Source organism: Cottoperca gobio, chromosome 23 (genome assembly GCF_900634415.1).
Source record: "Cottoperca gobio chromosome 23, fCotGob3.1, whole genome shotgun sequence".
In the NCBI taxonomy this organism is placed as follows: Eukaryota; Metazoa; Chordata; class Actinopteri; order Perciformes; family Bovichtidae; genus Cottoperca; species Cottoperca gobio.
In genome coordinates, this window is record NC_041377.1 from 1,763,403 (window position 1) to 1,784,105 (window position 20,703).

At 41.5% G+C, this 20,703-nt stretch overlaps 1 protein-coding gene across 2 annotated transcripts; it reads right to left on the reverse strand.

Annotated features, from left to right (window-relative positions):
* Positions 1–8,946: 8,946 nt before the first annotated feature.
* Positions 8,947–19,603, reverse strand: syt10 (synaptotagmin X). Of its 2 annotated transcripts, none has more exons than XM_029462454.1 (7): positions 19,161–19,603; positions 18,070–18,463; positions 15,329–15,890; positions 13,822–13,942; positions 13,336–13,507; positions 13,007–13,136; positions 8,947–11,092 (listed from the first exon to the last, which is right to left on the reverse strand). In XM_029462454.1, exons 1-7 carry the CDS (start codon positions 19,345–19,347, stop codon positions 11,021–11,023), a joined length of 1,638 nt encoding a protein of 545 aa, XP_029318314.1. In that variant the 5' UTR covers positions 19,348–19,603; the 3' UTR covers positions 8,947–11,020. The 2 variants fall into 2 exon arrangements, with proteins under 2 accessions (XP_029318314.1, XP_029318313.1); XM_029462453.1 differs by having other exon boundaries at positions 19,146–19,603.
* Between the last annotated feature and the right edge of the window lie 1,100 nt (positions 19,604–20,703).

The window sequence follows — 20,703 nt, forward strand, 5'->3', positions numbered from 1 at the left end:
CTTAAAATACCTGCACTGACATGTTATTTCCACTAGGTGTCACTAGAGCACCAGACACTGGATATACTGGAAAACTTGCATTACACAACTAAATGTCATGAGGTTATAAAATAAGCTCAGGCAGCCAGGTTTCTATACATGTGTGCATGGAACTATTTGATTTTAAACTCATTTGAAAGCCTTTAATCCAGATTTATTGAAGCTGATGTAGATGATTAGTACAGATGTCTGAGTACACGCTGTTTGAGACGCTTTCAGTGTAAGAGCAGGAGAACATCAACAGTTACAGTGAACATGTCAGACCAAGGTATGGGGGACATTTCTCTCACCTGGGGTCTTTGTCACTCAGACTTGGACTGTAGATGCCTTACCGCAGCTTTCCTCTCAAGGCAGTGACAATCTATTAAAGCCTTCTGGGCACATCCCAGCAGTATGCCAACAGGTTACCATAGAGACTGGGAGAGGCCATGTATGTGATCAGATCTACACTAACACGCCTGCAGCCTCAACACGCTCGCCGTACTGATGATTATGAGAAAAATGCCTGATCTTCTTGACATAGCGGTGCATGAATCGAACAAGTTCCCAAAAACTCTGAAGTTAATTTGAACTGCTGCTGGATGTTGACTGATTTTATCTACATCTGCTGCTGTGATGGATCCCGTTTAGGTTTGAAGTACGCATTATGGCGATTCTCATGGAGTTAGAACATGTCCACCAAGAACAGCAGCTGCAGACTCACCAGGGGGGGGGCATGTCTGATCATTAGCACCCAGCAGAGACTAGAGGATAATGTAAGCACTGCAGGGCTTACTGTGTCCGGAACACACTTTCAACTCTTGCGTGACATTTGTACTTGTAGAATGATGCAGATAACAATAATGATGAGAATCATAACTTAATGTGTAAAGCACTTTCCTAAATATAACTACATGCAATAAAACCCAAAAGCGGCAACACAAATATTTAAATAATAATAGCAATGCATGAGGTAAACAGATACAACTACACCAAGTGCAGACACAATTATTAATAATAAAGTGTATTAGAGCCAGGTTAATAATACTTCTTCTGCTGTTCAACAGGTGGCTAAAGCATGGGAACATCAGCTGTGACCTTTCTCTGTCTAATTTCTTATTACAGAAGAAACAACCAATGATTTCTCACTTATTAGGTTTCTTTTTTAGTTCTTTTCTCACCCAATGGAGACATCATTTCAAAAAGGCTTCATGTAAATGACATATAAGACTCTAACCAGAATGTAAACATCTGCAAGTCACTGTAGCAACGGAGGAACAAACCAACGAACAGACTAATGTGTCTGTGTCCACACGATCCGGCTGAGATGTCGTCGCTCAGGGTTCCTAATATTTTCTTTAATGAGAATTAAATGACATTATGCCTGTTAAAGATTAAAAACACATTTCCACTCTGCTTTGTGATGCAGCAAACTGTGCGTCAGGGTTTTTCCACTTTTATTCGATTTCTAAACTTATGTTTTATGTTTTTTTTTGGTGCAGTTATTATGTTTTTAGGAACAACAATAGCACATTATCCCAGTTTGCATGTCAGGAATTCAGGCGGGCAGTGGATGGCACTTTTATTTTCAAATATAAATATAAAATGTCCAAAACATCATTTTGCTTTATGATCTGAATACATCTTCCTCCACTGGCTGGACTTACACATTAACCACTTAATATAGTACTTATTCTATTATTAATTAGGCGGAGAAGTCGGTACTCAAGTCATAATCATGATTTAACACAGGAGGTGAGTCACAAATCACACATTCCCAGAATTAAAACAATAAACCTCATATGTGAGGTGTTTTTATGTGTTCCCTTTCTGGCAGGTAGTTCAATGTCTTGTCTCTTATGAACACACACAAACAGAATAGTGTGTGTTCAGCTCTCTGGATGCCTTTAGCCTGTGGATAAATTATCCTGCCCTGGAGGCGGTGCCGTTTGAGCTTATCTCCAACCTTCTCCAAATTGAGGAGGGAGTTGGTGGCAGACAGAGGTATAAAGGAGATTTAGCCTTTCCGACAGGGCATTAATCTCCGCACCTCCTCGGCATCCTGCAAGTCGCGATCCCTCTGGCCGTATAAAGATTTGATGTCGCCGTGCATCCTATCAGCACTTCTTACCTCTAACTGCAGCACTTATTGAAATTAGAACGGCAAACATGCAGTTCATAAATGCATAACGTACAGTATGCACAAGCAGAACAACACAATTATAGTTCCATATTTCCTTCAGTGTATGTTCAACCTGAGCTTGTGGCTGGGGAGGGTCCCAGTTCTCTGGAAGACTTCATGTCTCATCCCTGTCCCCAAAAAGAAACCAGATGACTTCCGGCCGGTTGCACTGACATCACACATGATGAAGACCATGGAGCGGCTGTTGCTCCATCACCTCAGACCCCAGGTCCGCCAAGCACAAGATCCTCTGCAGTTCTCAAACCACAAGGACGAGGGGAGTGGCGCGGTGAGAATGATGTTCTTTGATTTCTCCAGCGCCTTTAACACCATCCAGCCCCCGCTCCTGAGAGATAAGCTGACAGAGATGAGGGTGGACTCACATCTGGTGAGATGGATCACGGACTACCTCACAGAGAGACCACAGTACGTCAGGCTGCACGTCCGACACTGTGGTCAGCAGCACTGGAGCGCCACAGGGCACGGTACTCTCCCCTGTCTTGTTCACCTCTCTACACCTCTGACTTCCAGCACGACTCTGAGCTCTGCCACGTGCAGAAATACTCAGATGACTCTGTGATCGTCGGCTGTGTCAGGAATGGACAAGAGGGGGAGTACAGGAGCCTGGTGGAGGACTTTGTGAGGTGGTCCAAGTCGAACCATCTGCAGCTGAACACCTCCAGGTGGTGGACTTCTGAAGGATCAGGCCACACCTGCAACCTGTGTCCATGGAGGGGGTCGACGTGGAGGTGGTCAATTGTTGTATGTCATCTCTACTGGATACCTGTATTTCCCTCGGGATAAATAAAGTGTCTGTCTGTCTGTCTGTATCTCTCTGTCTGTCTGTCTCTCTCTCTGTCTGTCTGTCTGTCTGTCTCTCTCTGTCTGTCTGTCTGTCTGTCTGTCTGTCTGTCTGTCTGTCTGTCTGTCTCTCTCTCTGTCTGTCTGTCTCTCTCTCTGTCTGTCTGTCTGTCTCTCTCTGTCTCTCTGTCTGTCTGTCTGTCTCTCTCTCTGTTTATCTCTCTCTGTCTCTCTGTCTGTCTGTCTGTCTGTCTCTCTCTCTGTCTGTCTGTCTGTCTCTCTGTCTCTCTGTCTGTCTGTCTATCTCTCTCTGTCTGTCTCTCTCTCTGTCTCTCTCTGTCTCTCTCTCTGTCTCTCTGTTTGTCTCTCTGTCTGTCTCTCTCTCTCTCTCTGTCTCTCTCTCTCTCTGTCTCTCTGTCTGTCTGTCTGTCTGTCTGTCTATCTCTCTCTCTCTGTCTGTCTGTCTGTCTGTCTCTCTGTCTGTCTGTCTGTCTCTCTCTCTGTCTCTCTCTCTCTCTGTCTCTCTCTCTCTCTCTGTCTCTCTCTCTCTCTGTCTCTCTCTCTCTCTGTCTCTCTGTCTCTCTGTCTGTCTGTCTGTCTCTCTCTGTCTGTCTCTCTGTCTCTCTCTCTGTCTCTCTCTCTGTCTGTCTGTCTATCTCTCTCTGTCTGTCTGTCTATCTCTCTCTGTCTCTCTCTGTCTGTCTCTCTCTCTGTCTGTCTGTCTCTAATAATCTGCAGATTAATCCATAATGAAAGTGCTCAGTAGTTGCAGCCATATTAATGTTTATTATTAGCACTCGTGCTCATTAAAAGTGTTGAATGCAGATGTATTGAACTCCTACAGAATACACAGGGCCTGTGAGTGAGTCATTCGAGTGTGTGTGTGTGTCTGTGTGTGACACACTATAAATACCAAGCCATGCACACACGGCTTCCTGTTGGCAGCACCCACGCACGCGTTGTAAGGACACAGGTCTGAACGGTGACTCACCACTGAGGTGTAGGAACTTTTCATTCATGCAAAAACATTTCAAGTACAAGGCTGACGTCACACACCTTCTAGCAGCTGTCAGCACAGACACGGATGTGAAGATGATAGTCTGCCAATTCTTTTCCAGATGAATCAATTAATCGTTTCTGTTTCTGTTGATGGACTAATCGATTTGTCGACTAACTGTGCAGCCACGTGCCGTTTCAAGCTCACGGCTGCGAGAGGACAAGAGGAAGGTGGTAGTCTGTGGAGGTCATACGGCTCTAACGTGTGACTGCGGAGCATTAGAATATAATGTTGATTTCTAACTTCTGATCATGCAACGTGGTTAATCTCTCATCACAGTGTGGGTGCAGCATTGCTCTATTGATAACACATGTCGGTCCGCTTGGATGAGCTGCAAACTTGATGTAACAATGACTTTTTAATACTATTATTCTACATTGTGAGGCTTCGTGAGTGAGGGAACATGTCTGCGATGTCTTTACAAGATGCTAAGCTTGCGGAATAGTACATGCACCTGAATGCAATACTTCTGTGTGTTTAGTTGTTTAGTTTAGTGCGGGGGTCTTCAACGTTTTTCAGGCCAAGGAGAAAGTGTCATACATCTTTGCTAATAATTAATGTCCCTTTCAGATGTTTTTGAATAACGATAATGCCCATTGTATCGATGGAAGCTGGTGTATCATGCAGTCTAATAGTTTGTCAGCGGAAGAGCTCTGACATCTGCATTCATGCGTCCAGCTGGCAAATGTTCCCCATTCTCTCCCAGCCCACCTGTTTCATTAGGACGTTGGATGTGTCTCCGGTTATGAGTCAGGTACTGCAGGATGAGTTATACCTGTGACGGCATCAGAGGCATCTGATAAACGGCTGCATTTAGATTCAAGCTCACATCTTCCGCGGTGTCCTCTCCCCGTCTCTCGGGTGATTCACGCCGACTCCTCCACCTCTGCTCAGCATCATGTAAATCAGCAGAGCAGCTGAAGTGTCCTGTTTGCACACACAGCCTGTTATCACCACGACTTCCCGCCACTGTGACAGCGCTCACACCTGCTGGATGAAGCCTCTTGTTTCCCATCTCGGCGACTCTCACAATGTCTTAATTACCAGCTCATTTTAAACCTGGGCTTAACAAGAGTCTGATTCAGAGGCAAACAGAGCAGCGGGGAGGATTTCACAGCAGAGAACATCTCCAAGAGGCCTTAGAAAGCTTTCGTCTTTATCTCTGGCAGTGTGAGGATGACACATTTGGATGGTGAAGCTGCTCTTCAACAGTAGCCTGTATGTGTAATGCTTTTAAAGGTCATATAAATGGAATATATTCTGCTGGTCCTCCCTATCTGTGAAGAAATAGCCTCTTAGGTCTCTGAGGTATATTTTCTTTGTTGACCCTCCCGCCTCCTGCAGTTAATAATGACAGTCTTTTTGAAGTGACAGTATTTTTTTTATCATCTCTGCCAGGTCTAAGGGGTGTTGTGTTGTGTCTGTCTGCAGCTCCCATACTACTGGATTTAAAACTGTATGCTCAAGGACCTCTCGTGGTTGCGGTGATTCACAGTAGCAAAAACAAGCCGTACCTGGTCTGCTGCAGGCCATATTCTGTCCGTTCTAATGGCTCGGAAACATCCAAAGGAAAGTGTGCTCTCACTTTGATCCACTGAAGTTACCCTTGCCGCAATCATGACTGTGAGGAGGGACGGTTGAGTGAGATTCAACTGCACGACTGCACTTTTCCCCTTTAGTGACTAATTAGCCTGTTATCACCAAAGCTAAGAACCAACACTAGCTAACGTCAGACATCTCCCGTCCCCTCTCACACTTCTTCCTCTATCAAGAAACAAAGACTACATTAGGTGACAATCTAAGACCTAAAACTTCTACTTGTATAGTAATTACAACGCTTGTGCTTCATTCTCAATGCCACAATTAAAACATCCACACTTTTAGCTTCTCCTGCTGATTGAATCCACGCCGTGGTTGTTAACGGACTGGACGCTTCTGTCAAGACAAATCAGTTGAAGGAGGATTCCTGTGCTCTTACCCATGGGGTGAAACGTCTATTTATAGTTCCTATCGATACGTCTTCTGCTTCATAAAGCAAGCTTCGCTGCTTCCCTCTCCTCTGCCAGTGATGGTGTTAGCAGCTTTTAGTTTTGCTCTCTTGATTTTGTTTTAACCGCTTCAACAGGTTATACTCACAACTATTTTAAGTTCCCATAAAATCAAAATGGGTGTTTAAGTTCTCCCATATGTACTGCTCTGGCGGTCACCTGTCCGCCAGCATCTATCCCAACAGTGACATTTAATTTAATATTAAACGGTATTTTAGAGTTTGTCATTTCCTGGAAAGCGATGAGCCTGCGTCTCGGCTCGTACATGCATAGCCTCAATCTAAAAAAGACTTCTTCACGGTCGTCTTCTTCTTCCATTTCATCCGACAAGTCCGTCCATAGCTTATTATTTCTACAGGAAACGTGTAAATATGCGAAATCAAATATCTCCCTGCTCTCTGTTTCATGGGAACTTTAAACAAGATGATTGCTCGGTGTTTTATTTTGAAAATTACAAATAATTGAATGAAGATGATATTACAGATTCATCTCTCTTGGGAATTTAATTCATAATTATATTATATATATTATAGTTTGTATTCAATGACTGCGATGGAACAATATCTAATAATGATTTATAATTAGCATACCTTTTAACTTGTTATCCAACTCCTACCAGATGCACTCTGATGCGCCTGAGAGCCATGATTCTTTTGTAATGGAGACATAAAAAACGGCTGTAATGGGTGGTGGCATCTGTCCATAACCTCCTTAACTGTAATAGGTCTTACAATAGAACCAGCCTTCGCTACCTCGGTAATAATGAGTTGACTTTCGACCCTCTGTATCCAACACGGCGTGGAAAATTAAGCTATAATAAAGCAGAGCTGTCTGTGAATACAGATATCTTTAGCTTTTGTCTGGGAAATACAAGCCTATACGACACGGATATGATAAAACGACTTTACATAAAGGTCCTATCATATTGGCATTACTGAGGCTCTTTGATAAAGCTGCCATTGTTCAAAACAAGACGTGTCTACAAAGAGTAGGATTTGAAAGAAGCTTTATTTTACATCCTCTGTGTTGACCATTTGAAACTAGGATGCACAATATACCCCCAAATTAAGAGCAATCCTGCATGTGCATCACGAGGTCGGTCCAATCTTGAGCCTTCGTGAAGCAGTTGTGTAAAATACCCGGCTCAAACAAGCATTCAGGAAATGACAAAGCTTTAATTACATGCATCACCACGTAAGGCTATTAGCCCTCGCTAACTAAAATACAACTCCATTCTAAATATAGGTTTAGTGTTTGGAGAGTGAGCCGCTTTCATTGCCAGGGAAACTAATGCAACAGAACCCTTTTGTCTGTTTCAGTCCAATATCAAGATCAAAAGAAGTTGTTCTGCACGTCGCTGCTGCACGAGGGCTCAAAATGTTCTCTTCATGTTCCCCCCATCAAACGGATGCAAGAAGACGGTACCATCTAATAATGACGAGCTTTTAAAAGCATTTCACAAACTCGGTTTCTCAAAGGAGTGGGGCACATTTCTTAATTGCTTTTTAACTTGAGTGTTAGCGGTGGTTGAAGGAGGCGGCACGCTGCCAGCCGACCACATACGTGATACCTGAGACCAGTGTTTGGAGAAAGAGCTGCTTTAATTACTACGAGTGCTGGAGAGCACACATTACACTTAATCTAAAGGCTTCTCTGGTTATCTCTTCTCATTGAGTTGGTTCATAAGGCACTACGTGGCCGTGCACCAGATTACCTCTCAGAAAGGCTTTTGGTTTATGAACTAAGAAGGCTCCTCTGATCTTCTCGTTTAGCTTTTCCACAGAGCAGAACAAAAACATCTGCCGACTTTCAGCCACTATGCTCCAAGCCGCTGGGACGGCCTGCCAGAGAATCTGAGAGGAGGAACGTTAAGTCCAGTGTTTTATAATTCTATGGTTAATGGTTACTTTCCTGTGAATTGCTTGTAAAGCACTTTGAAGTGAAACTAATCCGTTCGAAAGGTGTAATATAAATAAAGATTGATTGATAATTAGACATTATTCCACTTGTAAGTGCTGTAATGACTATAACTAGAAACACTCTGCATTTGTAGGACAAGATAACAAGATAAATTCTCTTTCTATTTTTTAATTTCACGCTCTGAAACTAGTCGAGCAATTTTGCCATTTCAAAAGCCAACACTCATTGCACTCCAGTGAAAGGGGAAAGATTATTGTAATTGTTGTATTGACAGCATGCTGAGAAGCCACTTACAATAGGCTGAATCATACAACATGAAGAGTAAAAAGGCACAATCAAACATGTGGGAACTGTAGTTAAACTGTATTTATCGACTTCAGTCCACTATTTAGGAGACGGGCGTGACGAGTTCAGGTGCCACATTGTTATCGCAGACTAAAAGCCTTATCGTTAAACACACTTCATTCAAAACCTGACAGAAACTCAAACCAGAGGAAGGATTAAAGGTAGTCTTGGTAGTCTTTCCACCGCTCCAACATTTACCAACTCTGGTTTGGTGGAAATAACCCTTTAATTCATCAAGTTAGATGTGAAAATATGACAACATTTAATAAAACACACCCCAGTAGTAGTTAAACCGGGATGACATTGGCAAACTCGTTAGGACACACCACTATCCAATCAACTGTGTAGAAAAGCATCACCTTGAACCCCTCCAGTCCTAATGTAACTATGACACAATGCTAATGGTGTGTTTTGCTCGTAGGGTTCATGTGATAAGATGTTTAAGTAAAGTTTGTCAATACGACAGATGAAGTTACCTAAAGTTAGAGAAGCTAAAGGAACAAACGTTAGCAGTGGTGTATGCTGTTACTAAAACATTAGTTCCTTCCCAGACAAAGAGACCCATGGTGTGTCTTCCATCTTTTTATTTATCTTGTTAAAATACATATGAAACAGATACAATAAATCATATTTAAAATGTTTACTTTGAAGTGTTACAAAAGTTATCACAAACTGTACACATCATGACAGCAGTTGCAGATGTTCTTGCTCAATATAGATTCAATATGCAAACAATTACAGCTCAAAGCTCTAAACTCCTAAACATGGAATAACTTGATAAGATGGAGTTGGCTTCACTGGGTCTCCAGTTGGACGTATTGTTCACAACTATTACAGAACATGTAGAAATGTCACTCAATTACAAGTCTGTGATGTTCAAATGATCACCAAACAATACAAATACATTGTGATGTCTATCTCCATGAGTTCACGACAACTTCTTGAATTTCACTTTTGAATATATACAAACAGTGCCATTGATATATACAAATGTAAACACAAAGTTTTGAATTTGAAATACTTATTTTCCCTCCAATAGGTGTGTTTTTAAAGAGGTGAGAGGCATGCTACAAGTAAAAATATTTATTTTTGATATTAATGGCAGCGCAGGGTCATTGTATGCATGTGCAAGTAAGCTAACAGTACATAGCCGTTTTCTATTTGCTATGTTGGTTTCTTATTACTCACATATAATGAGAAGCTGAGCTGTGTTTGATGCATTGAACTTAAATTCATATGGCTTAATGTAAAAAAACATACATAACATTTGCAAATGTTTGATGGATTATCATTCCCTGAATTCGTAACTGGTGAAGAAAAGTTGTGCAATAAAGTTTGGCTTCTTTTTCTTCCTAGTTTTTAAAATAGAAATTCGATTACTATGTATTTGGTGTTTGGCTAATTGAGTGTTTGCTGAGCCATTTCCACAGGGCTCATCGTGCAGTTTGTGAGGTCCTTTTTATTTCCACAGTTGTCAAAAGCAGCCTCGTTTCAGGCTGTTCCTGTCACTAGCAGATTTGATAAGCTAGCTAGCTAATTACGCTAACGTTAGCTTCACGAGTTTGTTGAAAAGGCTGGCTGCGGTCAGTGACCTCGACGAAAAAAGTCATGAGGTCAAGGGTATATGTGAAGATTAGTACATAAAGACAACAGCAGTGCTCAGAGAATCCCACTGCACTTACACTAGATGTTATTGACATGCGTCGCTTTAAATGTGACACGTCATTATCTGTCCTTTATGCTAAAGGAGGTAAGAAAAGAAGCGTTGAAGCACATCTCCTTTCTTAGAAATCGACCAGATCTTAGACGCTATGACCGCAGCCGCTGTTGACGTTGTCATGTGTCAAGCTGATTTGTTTCAAACCAAGAACCTGATGGTTACATACGGTAGGCTACTTGATATCATGCTAAAGGGCGGAGGCTAAAGAAGCACGTCCCAGGCAAAGTCAGCATCCACACCAGTTGATCCGTTTAAATCATATTGTTCTCGTATTTCATTGTAGAGCCAGCAAGTAAGAGTAGGAACAATGTAAGATCTAACATAACTATGTTTAGCTATTCAGCTCATATACCTGTAGGCTACTTGGATTAGCAAAACAGAGAAGTTGTTTTAGGATGAGGACTAACCAATGGTGCTCGATTACCTGAATCAAGACTCACTGGATTAATTGACTTTATTTTATCAAGCAAAGGTTTTCATGGCATTGAGCAGCGTAGCCCTTTGTGCCATTTTCAAAGCAAAATGCTAACTCGCTACAGAGCTCTAGGGGCAGAAAGAAAGGTTCTTGCAAAGGTTGATACAGCCTTGTGAATGACCGAGGACCTCTTGCAGTGAGGCCTACCATTCATGTGGTCTGTGTGAATGTTTGGCAAATAAAGCATTGATGAGAATTTCAAAGCAGGTGCATGAAAAACAATCTCTTGAATTTAATGACAGTGAGTGCTGTGCATAGCCAGCTCTGTAGAGCACGTTAAGGACCCGAGTTATGTTTCAATACTACTTTTTTTTTTTATATAAACATATAAGAAACGGAATGAATTGTCGTACAACATGCTCACAAGAGACTCATAGGCAACACAACTTCTCAGCAACTGTAAACAGACGCCTGCTTCCTCACAGGGCTGGTGTTCCCACTCTACCTGCGGTCATCAGGGCGTCTGCGGAGGTTTGGGGGAAGGACACGAACCTTGACTCTCAAAGCTTGCTGGTCTTCCAGGCCACTGCAAGGTAAAACATCACAAAACGCAACACATTATATACGCTTTGTCCTCGACGTGTGGTAACGGAATTGGTTATTTCTCTAGTCCTCAGGATGCACTGTGATCATATGCAAAGAGAGAAAGATTGTATTGACCCAGTTGGGTCAGGTCACAGATTGTGGTGAAAAAGCGATAGCATTTTAAATAAAAACTAGTCCATGTGTAATATATCTCCTTTACTCTTAAGTTTGGCATCTATTTGCATCCACATCGGTTGTTAACTTCACACTTGCAGTGTTGACAATGTCCTCTATTGTGCATTTGTGTATCTACTATTTATCTGATTTAGGAATTGTCAATGTACTTTGTTCTTATACGGAGGTATGCAGCAACTGTGCTGCACTTCAGTACAATTTTGACATACTTGTACTTTACTTGAGTATTTCCAATTTATGCAACTTTATACTCCAGCACATTTTACACTCAAATATTGTACTTTTTTTTTATTCCACTACATTTAACTGTCAGCTTTAGTTACTCATCAGATTAAGATTTTTGCATTTTGCCATTTTTCTGCAGAACGAGTACTTTTTGTACATTTTGCTGGTAATACTTCATCTATTTTGACATGAATGTATTCGTACTTTTCTTAAGTAAAGAACCTGAACGCTTCTTCCAACACTGGCAACAACTTTGACCTCAGCAGAGACAAGTTACAGTATTTTCTCGAATGTTGACAATGAGACAATTTGCGAAGGAAAGAGTTTTAATTGATTGAATTAAATGCCACCACAGAATATGTGGTCTTCAATTGTGATCCCACCCCCCTGTGTGTAAAAGACTTCTCAGAGCACTGTGGCTGTTTTGAGTTTGGATTCAAGGCATTCACGTATTTTGCACAGTGGGGGAGCAAAGATAAAGAAAGGACGAGACTGCATTGATCCACTAGTGAGATTTTCTGAGACATCTGTGAAACTACAGCAAAATCATCTTCTCTGTATGCTTGTTTTATAAGTTTCAAACACTTCTTTACATGTTTAGCTATTATAACATATAGCTAAACATACCGTTTCCATTTGAAGCCTTACAGAGTACCATATTGAGCAGGTGTTAAAGCCCCAATATATAAATAATGAATCTAAATTTACTTTAATCCCGTCTCCTTGTGAGTGTTTATTACAGAACAATGTTTTGAGCTACAGAGGAAATATGTTTTGCTTATGATCACAGTTTTTTTAAAGCTTATAAAGTAGATTTACCGCTGAAAACGGGTAATCACCTGTATTTTCCTATTCGTCAGTGGGTGTGGCAAAAGAGGAAAAGACATTGACAACATGTAAAATATGAAATTACATTTGAAGGGGGGCACAGTTAGTCTTCCTGTAACTGTTATAGTATTTACACATGCCACTGTTGTTCCAGAAAAAGCTCCATTTTGCTCGTTAAACCACTATATGTATATCTACCCTTCATTTCTACATGAGTGAAACACACACATGAGGCGTGTGAGTAAGACAGTTGGAAAGCACAGAGATTAAATTAATGTCTATTCGGTTAATAAATGAAAGTAGATTGGACTAAAATCATTTTAATCCAGGTTTTTGTATTTGTGGTCAAGAGATCAGCAAGGGGCCCTTAAAATGAAGAACTATTTAAAGAAAAACGAAATGTTACTGTGAACGAATGTTTGCACAGAAAATGGTATTTTTGCTATTTAATTTTCTGCTAAATCTTTGCATTGTTTATGTATCTTTTTTCTTGTTTTTAATATTACAAAGGAAAACCAAAGAAGAAGAAGAATATAATCTCCATAAAGGGAATGAAGAAGGATGCTCGACAAATCGACTACATCATCTGCTCTGGTCAGTGTCACATTCAGGAGCTTCTAGAAAGCTCTGTAAATATGAGTTCTTTGCTAAAAAGAAGTGTCTGTACCTCTCCCAGCGCGTGCCAGTGTGTGATGGGCTTCCGCGGGTAAGCCAACATTTCGTTCCAGTGATCTCGTCCAAGGCCTTCTGCGTCTGGCCCGGCGTGACACACACCAATCACCTCATTGTGTCCAACCCTGTTAGTAGTAAAACACACACATTAACACACATTTGGGTGCACATTGTAAAGCTTCTAGAGGTCCTGAAACGGACACAAGTTGGATGTAAGTGTTTACATTTGACATGTTATTGCTTGGATTGTTTTGTTTTCTGTGTTGACCTGTAGCTACGTTAGCATGTGGGTGACATACAGCGTCTAGTGACCGCTTGACTCACCGATCATAATCCATCACCATGATGGACAGGCTGACTTGCTCCACGTTCTCCGGGGGAATGTCGAAGATGATGGCCTCGTTGTACACTGGATTGAGCGTGCTTTTCTTTGTGGTGGTTTTTCGCTTCTTTAACCTCCGTCCATCACATATCAGGTAGACCTTCACATAAGGGTCTGGGAGACATGTTTACTGTCATATGATGATGATATCAAAAGCTAACAATACAAATGTGAAGGGAATTCATCTTCCATGCACCTTTCTTCGAACATGCAGGTGTTCAGAACATCTACAAAATACAAATCTATTCACCATTAAAAGAACAGCGATGACACGTATTGCCCTATTCTGACAGATTGTAATACTTTTCAATTATTAAACACTTTTCCTCATTTCAATTCTAAGTGGCCATCTGCGGTCTCGATTTAGCAAAGTTTGATTTATGTGTGTGCTTTTGATGCGAGGCACATCTTATTCGCTGTCTGGTTACCTGAAGAGCCTGTGATGTCCATGGCTTTGAGGTTTCTGCATTTGATGACTGTTAGGGTCATTCTCCCCGCTGTGGGGAGGTAGCACAGCGAGTACATGATCTCTCCCAGGTCAACACTCTCCTGGAGGACAAAAACAAAAAGACATTTTAAAGGCTTTGACCCCATTCTGTGAATCAACATGCCAAAGCAGAGCACACGGGTCAGGAAGGAGGTCGTATTTTGAGTGCTGGTACTTAACATTTCAGCTGCGTGGCACAGCAGGCCATGATATTTGTGTGCTGTTAAACACTAGTTTCTTTATAGTTGTAATGAATTATTTGGGTGTTAGCTATGCTAGCGGCAGGCTCCAGGGATGGCCATGTTGGCTGGCTCACTACTTTGGTCCAAACAGAAATATCTCAACAAATATTGGATGGTTTGCCATGAAGTTTTGTACGGACAGTCGCGGCCACAAGAGGATGAATCCTGAACTTTCCTCTAGCACCACAATGGATGCCATTTCTGTTGGGTCACCATGACATTTGGACCTCCTCGGGATGAATTGTAATCGTTTTCGTGATCTCCTGACTTTTCATTTAGCACCATTATCAGGTCAACATTTTAATCTGTGCAAAACCTTTGCTTTATGACCAAATACCTGCATTGTCATTGTTAGCATGTTAGCATGTAGCTCAAAGCAACACTGGGCCTGCCTCAGTCCAGCTTGTTTTAATAATAATTGTTAGATTAATGGATAATGAAAAGAATCGTTAGTTGCGGCCAAAGCATGTTTTTTTTTAATCGATTCAGATCAACATTATCCACTGTATATGCAGATAATATAGCATGCTAATGCTAACGCTATCAGCTAATGCTACAGCCCCCGCCATCATTTTGATGAATGTTTTATCGAAACAAAACCCATTTAGTTATTTTCGTTTTCACTAGCATACACGTCCATCAAATAAATAAATAAAAACTCTTATTTGTACAACACTAAGCATATTCTCGGATAACGGACGCTACATTTATATCATTTATATCATTTATAATATGAATAAACACTGTGAGGAAAAAAAGAATCATCTCATCACAATGAAAACATTCATAAATAAAGCAGAGGCTCTTGAGTAAACATGTTTATGTAGGAGTGAAATGCATTCTGGGCTAAATTACCAGCTCATATGAGGAGATACTATCTATAGTACGCTGTTTGTATAAATACTTTAAAGCTTGACAACATACTGCTGGAGTTCATATATCCTGTGATAATTTTACCCCCTGGTGCTATAATTATATCCGTGGAATACCCAGCATTTCTCTGAAAATGTGTGCGTGTGGGTGTTTGGCTGATAAAATGCATTTCCCAAAGCTTTTGAATTATGCAGTGTGTTCCACCTGCCACTTTAGTGGAACGTTGTTGATGAATTTGGGCTATTAGAAGTGAATCGGTGCCATATTTCATGTTTAGATGTTTCTAATACCGCTGTAAGTTTGCATTTACAATGTACGTGAAGGCCAACTCACCGTAGTTGCTGCATGAATATCCTTCCACACCACAGCCTCCCTGGAAAGATCAGAGAGTTCAAAGAGGTTGTCCACCACCACCTCGCCAATCATATCGTGGCTGGTGAAGCGGTCAAAGTCGTAGACGCTGAAGTGCAGCTTTCGGTTGCAAATCTCATCATAGACGACGGGGAAACAGAAGCTCTCGTCAAACATGGGGTTCAGGTTCTTGCGGTGGACGCGCGTCTGGAACTTCTTCTTCCTCTCCGGCAGCAGGTAGATCTTCACGTACGGGTCGGAGGTGCCCGTGAAGTCTTTGGCAGGCAGGTCCAAAGCCTTGAGGATTGTAACCACCAACGCTTGCTCCTCATAGTCGTAACGCAGCGAGAAGCTGAGCTTTCCGCAGGTCTCCACGGGCTCTTTGTTCCCATCCTCTGAGTCCACAGATTTCTGCTTGTAGAGTTCGGGTTTTATTCTTCCAATGCTCACTGTAGAAGACTGACGGAGAAGCACTGTGTCCATGCTGAAGTCCACGCTGGTGACATTCATCTGACGAGGCAGGTGGCGCCGGAATGAATTGTGCCTGTTGAAAAGGGTAAAGAGCATGTGGTAAATGTCTAAATTGCCGGTGTTACGCATGAGTGGCATTGTTATGATTGGTAATAATGGTTTGTCAGGAGAGAAGTACATCTGAAAAGCCTCATGCATAATAATGTGGTGCACACATTGGGAGAATCGCTAAAACAATGATTTTTGGTGAAAAAGTAGCTGAAAAGCATAAAATGAAACAACCACCTGATGTTCTGTAGTCCCAACACTTAGCAGTAAGGACTCTTTGAGGCATATCTTTCAATATGCTTAAAGCACATGGAGGTAATATCCTAAAATGCTCACCTAGCCAATCATATGATGTTCACATATTGTCCATGGACTATAAAGAGAACTGTGCACTGTTCCCTAAACTCTGCCTCCTTCCTCTCGGCTTATTGACATGAACGGAGGATGGAAAATAACTCTGGATTCGGCTATTAGAGCATTTTACAACTTTTAGGATTTAAATAAGAGCTTTTTCAAGTATTCAAAATAAATTTGCCCAATGTAAGTCAATGGGAAAAATGTGTTTTTGGGCCCCATGGCGTCACGTCATGGTTTGCGCTCATCCTGCGGGCTTGGTTTTGTCCCTTGAGTCTGCTAAGGTGTCGTAAATTTGACTACACCACCTTGATTTATTAGACACCCTAAGAACACTGTGACATACTTCAAAGTAAATGCAACATCCTCGCTCCATCTTGCTGAACACATTCAGGCCACAAGACAATAAAATCACTGGACAAACTGAAGGATGTTCTCCATCTTTGTTACTGACTTTGGGTTACTGACATCTCAAGCATTCAGATTTGAGCTTTTATACAAATTACCCATATGCTGCACATTTCTGTGAAAAACAAAACAAAACAAGGCTGTGTTTGACTCGCCAATCTTGTCACCTAGCAACTGGCCCTCCTCCTTTCAGTAAGACGATCACGCCGTTCTGACAGACCACGGCACAAATGGTACAGGAAGCACAGCGGACATTTTTATACTACATTCAAATAATGTTTAAGAACCAGTACAAACCTTGAGCTTAACATACAACCTACACGCACCACATACAGACTGGACCGTGCACAGCCGTGTGTTTTTGACATTTAAGTGACATTTCCTTTCTTTCTTCTCCTCATTAATACAATTCATAATTGCACGGATGCTCCTTGATCACACCCATCGTTCGGTGGATACGATTAAGAGCAGGTCACTTGTGCATTTCTTTTGATTTATGGATTATGCTACGATGCTCCCATCACGTCAGTCATGTCAATAAAAAGACAATTGTTTCTTTCAAACTGATTCCATGATGATTTCATTAAGCATCAGGGCTTCGAGGCGTTCCTCTTGAACTAAGATTGTCTCTAAACAGTATTTGGGATAAAGCTAAGAGCATATTGTAAGTGACTTTGTCATTCAAGAAGGAATTATGTTCAAAGTAGCTGGAAGGATTAAGACGGTAGCCGTTGCAATCTTTAACCTGACCTTTCTGCATCCCTGGTGGGTGTGTAACCCGTAAGCTCTCAATATAATTGAATCGAAAATGTTTATGACAAGCCGACGCAATTGTTAATAATGGCTTCCTCTGAGAAAGTGAGCGCAGCTGCCTGATGCGTCTCACCAGAAACCAACCTTTCCACCATGACAGCTCCCACCCCACAGCACAGCTAATTATGGGCGTTCTAGTTTAAACACAGTGCTGGAAAACAAAGAGAAGCAAGAGCTGGTTGTTTAATTACTGTGGTTGCTCCTCGCCTTCACCACATCAGCTTGACTCGCACACGCAGAGGAGATTATAGGGTTCGAACTGAAGCGAGGAGATATACCACGGAGTCCGGCTCATGAGCCTTTGGGAGGTTTTTTATCTTCCGGTGACACAGTGCATGAGACACACAATGCAACATGTGCCAGCGTTTCAAGGTCATTAGATAGCCCCTGCTGCTCTACATGACACGTGCCAAACCACCTCAAGGACAGAAGCTGCGCTGTCACGAACTGTCAGGGCAGTTTCTGCATTGTGCAGACATGAGTTCTGCGTGTACTGTTGTACAAGGCTAGAGGAAGCCAATGTGCTGTAATTGTAAGAACCAGATACATAAATAGCGTGTCATTGTTATATCCTCAATGCAGGGGCAGATGGGGAGGGGTTGTGACTGCAGGGGGTTCATGTAAGATACCTGGAGGAGGAGGTGGGCTCGGTGGTCTGCCTCTGGATCTTAGCCTGCTGGCTGAGCTTCTCCCTCAGGGCGGTCTGCACCTCGGCGGGGATGTCCGGAGACGTCTGGCTGATCTTCATGGCCGCCTCCAGGAGCTTCACCGTGCTCCGTCCATTCACCTTCACTTCCAGCGGGTACTTCTTCTCCTCCTCCACCGCTTTGCACTCGCTGACCGGCGGGGAGTTGGGTGGAGGTGCCTCGGGGAAACCAACATGGAGGCCATTTTCGGCGTGAGCTGACAGAGCCTTGCTCCTCCAAATGGGCCAGCACAGCTTCCAAAAGACAAAGAGAGAGACTACCAACAGGGCGAGGCCACAGAAACCCACGACCACAGCAAGGAGACTAATAGAGATGTCTACATGTAACCATGGAGAGACCCAAGGAGGAAGACAGAGACACATAAAAAGGAAAGGAGAAGCAAGCCAGGGACAAAATATGACGGACAAACATGCAAGGGAGAAAGAGAAAAAGAGAGAGAAAGCCAGCTGTAAGAAAGAGGGGGCAGCATATGCTCCTGTTTGATAAAGCATGACAATATAAAGTGATATAAAAGCTCAGTCAAGGAGCCACAGCATCAAGAGAATCACAGTTCAGGGACCAAAGTGGAGAACATCTCTCATCTGCTCCTGACATTTCCTGTGCTTATTTATATTTCAATGCAAAGTTTGCAGCCTAAACATGCAGCTTTTTTAAAAACGTGTTAATCAAAATGACACTGAGTAAACCCCCCCCCCCTCCCCCCCAGATTGCAAAGTGAAAGATTGAAAGAAAGACGGGAGAAAGGCAGATGACCACCTCAGTCTATTTCCCACCTGTTGCTATTACATCAGTCTGGACTGAGCTGCAGCAAGATGCGTAACAGGTAGAGAAACACTTTCGCAACAGTTCAAATATACACAGCTAATAAAGTTTTAACAAGTGAGAGCAGATGTTTGGTTTCTCCTTTGTTCCAAACGCTGCAACAACTCCATTTCTTTCTTAAAAAGAACAAACTAAAGTGATTAATTAAGGAAAAACAATGACTTTATTGCATTTACCTGCGTTTCCTTTACCTTGTATGTTGCTCTCCAGGGGAAATATATCCGAGCATTTCTCCCGGTCAACGTGTCCCGTGAGACAAAGTTCCGTAACGATTTGGAGAGCCCTTTGGCACAAGGTGATGCTGTCCTCCGTCCGGGCACTCATGTCTCTCCTGTTAAGCCATTGCACGCCGGAGGAGCCAGGAGGGGGGTGATTCATTTGGGCACCTTTTTATGCGCCGCAGAGTGCAGCCCGTCCGCGGGAGACAGCTGGGAGGCACACTGTGTCCTGATCCATATCCAGAGCTCAACGACGAGCAACTGGCCAGACGCGCTCCCTGCGTAACAGGCGGCGGGGTGCTGGAGTCCAACCCTGACTGCTGCGTCCAATAGCGATGCGCATCAGTTTGCTGTGAGTCCTGTTGGGTGGCGGTAACGGGATTACTTTTCTAGTAACAACTAGAGAGTTCTCCGCGAAGGACTGGCGACCTGTGTGTGTGTGTGTGTGTGTGTGTGTGTGTGTCTTTCGTCCAACACGTGCTGGTTTATAGACTCCAGCCCTCCCAACCCCCAACAGGTCTTTGTCCCCTGTGACCCTAAGACTGAACAGATGATAGACGAGGGAGAATATGGATGAAGTATAATGTTTGTAGACTAACACCTATAAAGAGGTTATAAACCCGTATTTTTCTAATTCCCTCCTGTTTCATCAATCGTCGGATCCAAAGTGTGTATTTATATTTATTTAGCTTAAATGTGTACATAAACTGATGTGTAGTTCAGTCTAGCAGCTAAAATGTTATGATGATAAACAATGTTGAGTAATAAAAATCCTGATAGAGCTGAAACCTTTTCTTAGTCGAAGACAAAGAAAACATCATTCTGGTGATTAATTGATCGTTTTATGAAGAAAAAATTCAAACATTTAATATATATATATATATATATATATATATTACATTGACCAATATTACATATATATATATATATTAATATATACCAATATTTTATATATTAAATATACATATATATATATATATATATATATATATATATATATATATATATATATATATATATATATATATATATATATATATATGTATATATATATATATATATAATATTTGTAAATGTAAATATACAAATGATTATATATATTATATGTACATATATTATATATATTTATTTATTTATATATATATATATTTATTTATTTATTTTTATTTATTTATTTATTTATTTATTTATATATATATATATATATATTATGTATAAATAAATATATATATATATATATATATATATATATATATATATATTTATATATATATATATATATCTGCAACATTGTTTATCATTATACATTTTTTGCTCCTAGACTGATTTGGAACTACACAGCAGCATATGTACACATTTAAAGTCGTCTTTCCTGTCCACTCTATCTTGTGACTGATTAGAGGTCATTAACATCCTTAATGTTAGAAATCGTTCCCACTCTCCCATATTAGCGATGTATCACTTTTTTTAGCATCACACATCACAAAGGTAAAACCAGAGAGCTGTTTGGCAGACC

Coding starts and splice junctions, on each gene's coding strand:
- syt10 (XM_029462453.1), bottom strand. CDS start 19,347: ATGAATCACCCCCCTCCTGGCTCCTCCGGCGTGCAATGGCTTAACAGG. Junction 18,464..19,145: donor ACAAGGTAAAGGAAACGCAG/GTAAATGCAATA, acceptor GGTTACATGTAG/ACATCTCTATTAGTCTCCTT. Junction 15,891..18,069: donor GAGCCCACCTCCTCCTCCAG/GTATCTTACATG, acceptor CCTTTTCAACAG/GCACAATTCATTCCGGCGCC.